Source organism: Dreissena polymorpha, chromosome 10 (assembly GCF_020536995.1).
Source record: "Dreissena polymorpha isolate Duluth1 chromosome 10, UMN_Dpol_1.0, whole genome shotgun sequence".
NCBI classification, from domain to species: domain Eukaryota; kingdom Metazoa; phylum Mollusca; class Bivalvia; order Myida; family Dreissenidae; genus Dreissena; species Dreissena polymorpha.
In genome coordinates, this window is record NC_068364.1 from 55173179 (window position 1) to 55182096 (window position 8918).

Sequence of the window (8918 nt, forward strand, 5' to 3'; positions counted from 1 at the left end):
TAATAAAAATATATATATACATCTTCATTGCCACCATTAATTAAAAATCGAACATTACAAATGAAACATTCAAATATTTGATGTATTTATTTTTTTTAAGTTATTTGGCTTGTGGACGCATCGGTATCTTATATGGATATTGCGTTTTTATACACGCCACATAAACTGACAGTTGTTTGTAGACTCAGAATTGAAGTAATGATTGTTATAAGCAAAACATTTTTTTGAATACATTTAGAGAACATTTTCAACCGTTTTTAGCTTATATACAATACAACAAATACAATTTGGGGCTAACTTTTTGTGCGCTTTTTAATCATTTGTTTGTATCTATTTTTATGCCCCGGTTGGGTGGCATATAGCAGTTGAACTGTCCGTCAGTATGTCAGTATGTGTGTATTTCAGTCCGTCGGAAAAAAACTTTAACGTTGGCCATAACATTTGCATTACTGAAACTTGATAATTGGCCTGCATATGCATCTCACGGAGCTGCACATTTGAGTGGTGAAAGGTAAAGGCCAAGGTCGTCCTTCAAGGTCAAATTTATAAAATATGGCGTCTGTCCATCAGTCCAAAAACTTTAACATTGGCCATAACCTTTTCACTTTTGAATATAGCAACATGATATTTGGTATGCATGTGTATCTCATAGAGCTAAACATTTTGAGTGTTAAAAGGTGAAGGTCAGGGTCATCCTTCAAGGTCAAATGTCAAATATATGGCGTCTGTCCGTCCGAAAACTTTAACATTGGCCATAACTTTTTCAATATTGAAGATAGCAACTTGATATTTGGCATGCATGTGTATCTCATAAAGCTGAACATTTTGAGTGGTAGAAGTTCAAGGTCAAAGTCATCCTTCAAGGTCAAAGGTCAAAACAGTATGTGTTTTTCAAAGTGGCGTTCTTATGAAGCTGCACATTTGAGTGGTGGAAGTTCAAGGTCAAGGTCATCCTTCAAGGTCAAATGTTTAATATATGGCGTCTGTCCGTCAGTCCAAAAACTTTAACATTGGCCATAACTTTTTCACTATTGAAGCTAGCAACTTGATATTTGGCGTGCATGTGTATCTCATAGAGCTGAACATTTTGAGTGGTAAAGAGTGAAGGTCAGGGTCATCCTTCAAGGTCAAATGTCAAATATATGGCGTCTGTCCGTCCGAAAACTTTAACATTGGTCATACCTTTTTTCAATATTGAAGATAGCAACTTGATATTTGGCATGCATGTGTATCTCACGAAGCTGCACATTTTGAGTGATAGAAGTTGAAGGTCAAAGTCATACTTCAAGGTCAAAGGTCAAACCAGTATTTGTTTTTCAAAGTGGCGTTCTTATGAAGCTGCACATTTTGAGTGGTGGAAGTTCAAGGTCAAGGTCATCCTTCAAGGTCAAAGGTAAAAAAATTAAATATATTTCAAAGCGGCGCAACAGGGGGCATTGTGTTTCTGACGAACACATATCTTGTTCAAATGTGTTTGCGAAAAACTTTCTTTTATCATCCCTATATTTCCTTCCTCCTTATAAGCTACACATTATCTGACAATGTATATATATATATATTTATATATATGATCTCTGTGTTTTGATACTTGTGTACAACGTGAAGCTTGGAGACTATAATATTGAAAAAAGCTCTGTTTGTCTCATGAGTGATAAATAAATCTCCTAAAGGTTACGTCACATATAATTTTAGAACTTGTCACCATGAGAGACAAATCAAGTTAGACGATGAAACTCAAGTGAACCTGAATGAGTGTGACCTTTAAACAGTGTTACTTAAAATATCATATTAGTGAGCACATAACATCTAAGTAACCCATAGAGGTTTTGAGTTCCAAAGTGTTATCTCATAGGTTACAATGTGTTACAACACCGTCATCACAATTAGTATTGATCTGAAAACTACTGCACTGAGGTATAAGATAACACATGGCATTAAACTTATGTTGGCAAGAATAAGGTTGACTTGGTATAATGTGACGTTTTGGAACATTTACAATATAAGGAGTCAAACATTATTAGCGGTAGAGATACAAATAACTATAGATAGTGTTTCTTATGGAAATTTTGCAAGCGGTTTAAGTATGGTCATTTTTTTGTTTACGTGTTGTGAGCAACATTCACATGTTCGGGTCATCGATCTGTTACGTCTAAATAAATTTGATGTAAAGTCTTAAAGACAGTTTATTTATGAAATAATTAAGAATACAACATCTTAGGCAGTGATAATATGAATGAACTGCAAGTAAGTAACCAAACTGTTGCTTCAGAACGAGGAAAATGACGAAATAATTCAGCGTGAGATAAACAGGCGCTGTACTCAAATACAGTGAACTATTTTATCCAGCGGTTGACATTTGTTATGACTATGCTTGTTAGAACTATACACGTTTTCTTCTTCCGATAATGAAAACGATAAACATATAATAATATGATAAAGATACAAATATGGTTGTATACATGAACATAATAATTTATATTTAAAAACAATTATATTGATCTGAATTGCCTGGTTAAATGCAGTTCTGAATCCCGCACCTATGCAATAACACATCAATTTATAAATAAAGTTAGGCCAATGTATTGTGTAATCAATACAAGTACATTTTCATAATTAATACCAAACAATGGTTACAACATAGAGGTCTGATTGATTTGACTGTTTATCGTTGCGACTATTCAAGAGTTAGACGTAGTTTGCGATTAACCTGCCTGTTTGTTAATAGAAACAAACAAGGAATACACAACGCAATGTTTGTCTATTAAATAGTCGTTTAATCAACAATGACATGTTAATCTTTGCAATCATTCGTGCCTAATTAAGTAGTAATTATATTGGAAGTAGCAGTAGTATTTGTACGAATAAGGCTCCTTTTTCTATAATTTATTTGATGTTCATATAGTAAAATTGGTTTTGCGTTGGCTATATAAAACCCAGCATCGAATGGGCGCTCTAGCCAGAAGCTTTTCCCAATAAAACCGATTGGTGCTGTTAGATTGAGAGCGCTCCAACTCGAGAGAAAGACGGAATTATGTGTTGTCGGTCCAGGGATATACTTCAAGTGAGTTTGACGTATGAAAGTAGAGGTAGTCATAACTTAGTGGGTTTTGCCAGACACACGGCTTTGCCCTTCCGTTGTTTCAAACTGATTGGACTTTCGTGCATTACCTTTGAAGAAAGGGTCCTGTTGGAATTGTGGTAACAGTTTGTTTAGTGATTGGATGGACCGTTTGCATACTGGAGCGTAATAGAGTGTGTCTTCAAATCGTATAATCGTTTCGAATTGTTAATGGAACCATAGCAAAATGGCAATATCAATAATACAATTGTTTCGTAACTTCATACTGTGAGATAAAGTATGCATGCTTAACTATTTATTGCGTTACAAAGCAATGAAAGAACGACTGAAACATTTTTTTTATTTCGAACATATGCACTACTTTCGTTATAATTTATCGCAAGAAAAAAGCTAAAGTCATGCCATAATACAGATATCATTTAATAACGCAGAATAAATATACTCATTTTTTTAAACATTTTATATATATTTAACGTGTGATTTTATTCTCGATATATATACAGTTTTTATGTAAACATGTTCGTTTATCTATATGGATTCCCGTTGCATATAAATTGATTATGTACAGTATTATTATACATGTTCAAAAGTTATAAACATGTTCAGTATTTGATTTAATTATCTGATTATACTGGTGGTTTATAATCATTAAATTGTCTAAATAACGTCTTTGTTTCGGGACATGCCAAAAGTTTATCAAAGTGACTGAAGTTTTTTGTAAACTAGCAAAGTTAACAATCCATGCATGGCTGAAAGCCGGAATAAACGTTTTAAACATAAAGCTCTACTTATGTGTTGAACTTGTTGACAACTTAATGATCTTAAACTAACATTTATTATGTAGCGTGCAATGCGAACATGAATTCAAGGAAATTTACAATTATTTTTATACAGTCATTACGAATATGTGATATGTTATGTGAAAAATAGGCTTTTGGGGGTAAACTGTCTAATATAGAAGGTAAGTTTCAGTATGTTAAAGATAATGTTTGGTTAAAATCAATTGATATTCATACTCATGATAATTACAATAGTCTTCCGTATTTCAAAACTAAGTCGTCAATACAATTGTTTGCGAGAATGGTTATTTTTCGTTCAATCGAAAAAACTGCGACACATAAAATCCACATACTGTTTGTATAACTAACTTATCTTAAAAAGAAATATAACTGTTAATGTTAAATATAGATGAAACAACATGGACACCAACTGAACAAAATCAACTGCGCAATTTTAAACGTTCTAGTAACACAATGCCGTACAAAAAGTATATATATATATATGAACCTTATATAACATTTAATATTTAAAAAAACACACGGAATTGAATACTTACATAGTTATAATTGGTTATTAAATTGTAACGTTTTCTTAAAGCAAAAACGGCGAATATGATATATACTGTTCCTTGTGGAATCTGTCTTATTATTGTTCATACATAGAGAATGATAGGTTGGTGACGTGGATGGAGAAAGGTTATCTGGCAAGTCGGAGGAATTTACCGGATAAGCCGAAGGCGAACCCGATAAGATCCTCCGACGAGCTAGATAACCATTCTCCATCTACGTCACCAACCTATTATTCTATTTATCCTGTCACATTTACAACATTCGTTGAAATGTTTCTAAAATATCTAGTTTTTGAGTATTTTGTGTTTAAATATGTAATATGGTAAACATCACGCGCGAAAAAAACATTGTGACGTCACGTCAGGCAAAGCGCTTAGGCTAGCTTCCATCTTGTTAAAACACACAGAAATCGAGTAACTCGTAATTAATTCAATACACAAAGACGAAATTATGCTGTTTAAATAATAATGTATTTACATGTATTTGGTATTTTATTAATAGAAAAAAATATATATTTTATTAACAGTAAATGCATGCGCTTGTGCGGATAGCAACTGACGGATATTCGAGGTCACGTGGTCATCTAGCTTAATATCTTTTGGGATATTAGGTTACCTGGTTATCGGGCTGATTTAAAGGCATGTGACAGGATAAAAGTATTATCTTTGATCCTTGGATAAGTATTTTTCTTTCAACAACTAAATATATCGTTAGCTCTTATACGTATTTTACCTAAAGTCATTGCAGCAATTATCATTATACTTAATTTGAATCATAAAATAGTTTTTACTGGTAAGTTCCAATAAAAAGCTGAACTACTTTAATGTTGCTTTTGCAACTTAAGGATGTAACTGCTACAGAATAATATATGTGCCATATATGCATCATAGGTCCGTTTTGCATTTAAGATATTTTGTAATGGTTTAAAAACGATCAAAATACCACACAGGCGTTATGGGTTTCACAGAGTTATCAAAGCGTTTATTCATATATGTGTCTTGTTCTGAGAAAATTGGGCTTAATGCATGTGAGTAAAGTTTCGTCCCAAATTAAACTGTGCAGTCCACATAGGCTAATCCGGGGCGACACTTTCCGCTTTTATGGTATTTTTTATTTAAAGGAAGTTCCTTCTTACCGAAAATCTTGTTTAGTCGGAAAGTGTCGTCCATGATTAGCCTGTGCGGACTGCACAGGCTAATCTGGGACGACACTTTACGCGCATGCATTATGCCCAGTTTTCTCAGAACGCGACTCATATGTATAATTTCCTTTTTTACCATGTATATGTGTATTTTATTAATACACTGTACGTCGAAGTTTATGTCAACACAAGTGTTTTATTAAAATGTCAGGAACAAACACACATCACCAAACAATAGAACTTCGTTAATAAACGAATGAATAGTGGCGTAGCATACGATACACTATGTTGGACATCCGTTTAATTGATGACAGACTGTTTTTGTCATTAACAAAAAAGTCTGACATTGACATGGGAAAAACAAAAAACTGTATGTCATGAGACAATTCAGTTAAATAACAAAACATGCGAGACGGCCTGGACATGTCATGCAAACGAATACTTAATACCAGAATAGATGTCGTAAAATTAAAATAACATGACAACACTAGGTAAACTGTAGATGTAAAAAGACAATTCATTTATACACATTTTCATTAGAAAGTGAATAGTCCGATTGTCAGTATGTATCCATACTATTTCAGGAGCATAAACTAGTCATTTATGGCGCAAATAATGATTAAGAAACAATTTACGGCTAGGTTTACATATCTTGTTTGTGTTTACTTCTATTATTCCAATATATTGGGCGATGGTATGCTACATAACAAGATTTTCGGAAAAATATAAACTGCCAAATTATCCTGTAATTGTGCGAACAAGTCTAGATATATATGTCTTACAATTACATTGTAGCATTTGTTTAGCTCTAGTTATTGTTATAATGAATGTAGTTATTAACCTTAAATATTATTTTTTTTAGAGTTAAACCTTCTGATGCAATGAATGAAACAAATCCAGCCGCTATGTCAACGTCGTTAAATGTAAGTGCTCAGACGGAAGCAACTCTGGTGGAACAAATGTATAACATCTCCAATGTTCACAATAAAACCAATGCCACATCAGGAAGAGATGAGGCCCTTGCAAAAGTCGAGATCGCCGTTCTCGCTGGTATTCTGTTTATGGCGGTTTTTGGTAACATGCTGGTTATTGCAATTCTTATGTACAGGGAGCGAAAACTAAGCAGGATGCAACTGTTTATTATCCACCTTGCGGCGGCAGACATTTCAGTTGGCCTTTTCCAGGTTCTACCGCAGTTGATGATGGACATAACCTATAGATTCGACGGAAATAATTTCTTGTGTAAGCTCGTGATGTACATGCAAGTCGCAACAATGTATAGTTCTACGTACGTACTCATTATGACGGCGGTGGACAGGTACATGTCCATTTGTCATCCGCTGATGTCTCAAACGTGGACATCAAGGCGAGTGCATGTTATGGCGTGTATTGCCTGGCTTATCTCGGCAATATTTGCGACGCCACAGTTATTTATTTTCTCATACAAAGAAAGCGACGGCGTCAACATATGTGGAGATAATTTTGATAGCACAAATTTGTGGCCAATGCAGACCTACGTCACCTGGATTTTCCTGTCCGTATACGCAATTCCATTTACGATTCTGACAGCCTGCTATTCGAAAATTTGTATTGTAGTGTGGATTAGCGTTAATGCCAAAGAAAACCACAGTGGTAACCCCAAAAAGAAACATTTGCTTCGAAATGGAACGAGTTGTCAGTTACAAGGGACAAATAAAGTATTAAATCCCCGAGCACATTCTAAGAAATTGTCAAAGTCTAAAATTAAGACCGTCAAATTGACATTGGCAGTCGTGACCTGCTTCATCGTATGTTGGGCACCGTTCTTCATAACCCAGATGTGGGCCGCATACGACATCAGCTCTCCTTATTACACAAGTAAGTTTTAATATGTGTGTACTGATGAACCTGATTATAACATACGTATTAGATTGTTCATACTTTTCATCACAGGCACCTATACAACACAAGTTAAATTTAAACAGGCGATTGCATAAATGCAGCCGTGTATTCAACATAACAATTCTCCTTTTATCTACCATCTACCTTTATGTTGAATGTTCGATTTGTATGCACTTTATATGCACTTAAATGCTTTGATGGGGAGGGATACACTTAATCTAAGCATATTAAAATAAAGACATTATTATAGCTTGTCTATCTACATTCTGCTAAATCATATGTTTTGTCCATAACCAAGAACATTTCTTTCAGGCCACGTGATGGCTATAACCTTACTGCTGGCAAGTCTGAACTCATGTACTAATCCTTGGATATATCTGGCGTTTTCCAGTCGTTTGTGTAACAGGCGCCAACCAATGAATTCTACGAAAACATGGCTTTCCACGGCCAATACTTACGTCACAGACGCCGGAAACGACACCCTACGCATGCGTAACATGCATAAAGAGTCCCGATCATTGAGTGGAACATAACATTGGTGATTTATACTTTTAGTTAAAGCGCAATCATTGTATATTAAATAGTTCATTCAAGCGGTAACTTTTGATGGTAGCCTAATAACTGACGGTTACACAATAAAGTTGGAATGTGCAAACAAAATCACATTTTGTTCTCAAGAACGTCAGCTTTGTATTGTGTTAGGTACCATTCATTTAGTTGTGTTAGGTACCATTCATTTAGTTGTGTTAGTTACCATTCATTTAGTAAACCGATGTTAACCTGTTGGCATTAGTTGATACATATACATGTTGCCGATACAATACTTATTTGTGTGGTTACTTATCACCATTTGGATATGTCTAACTCACCTAACAAAAATATTGTACTACGTGTTTATTTTGTGATTATTGTATAACCGTATACCGTGGTAATATGGTCGAGCATTCAGAATAAAATAAGAATAACTGTATTTGTTGTTAAGCCAAAACCATGTATAACATGCATCAGACTATTAGTTATCAATGTTCGTACAAAACGATTATTGTTTCGGCCATGAGACAATCACAAGCTAGAAACAAGTTATATAGTCAATTTATGAATGCGTTCGATATTTTCCCCTTGAAGGACCGCAAATCTTTATTTCGAAATTTGTAATCGTGTACGAGTTAATAGAAACCACATTCGTATACAACCGACCACACATGCAATGCTTTACCAACTATGTTTATTTAGAAGCATAATGGTGATCTTTGATTTACGCTTTTAAGTGATTGTTTATTTTTTAGCCAAATATTTCCCCAGAGAGTCTGGGATGTTGATATCAGACACGTGTCCTTAGGGAAGCGTTCATAAGAAATTGTTTGCAATGTTCTAAACGGCATGACAATTCCTACTGCGAATCAAAGTGGTTGACTTTTTTATAAGAAAATAGTGAACAAGAGTTCATTATTGTGTAGATTAAATGTAA

The 8918-nt window shown here is 34.4% G+C and overlaps 1 protein-coding gene across 1 annotated transcript; it reads left to right on the plus strand.

The window, feature by feature from the left end:
• Window positions 1-3047: 3047 nt before the first annotated feature.
• LOC127848785 (annetocin receptor-like) lies at window positions 3048-8219 on the plus strand. The gene is made up of 3 exons (XM_052381393.1): window positions 3048-3198; window positions 6432-7426; window positions 7763-8219. The coding sequence occupies exons 2-3, from the start codon at window positions 6451-6453 to the stop codon at window positions 7981-7983; spliced, it is 1197 nt and encodes a 398-aa protein (XP_052237353.1). The 5' UTR covers window positions 3048-3198; window positions 6432-6450; the 3' UTR covers window positions 7984-8219.
• The last annotated feature ends 699 nt before the right edge of the window (window positions 8220-8918 follow it).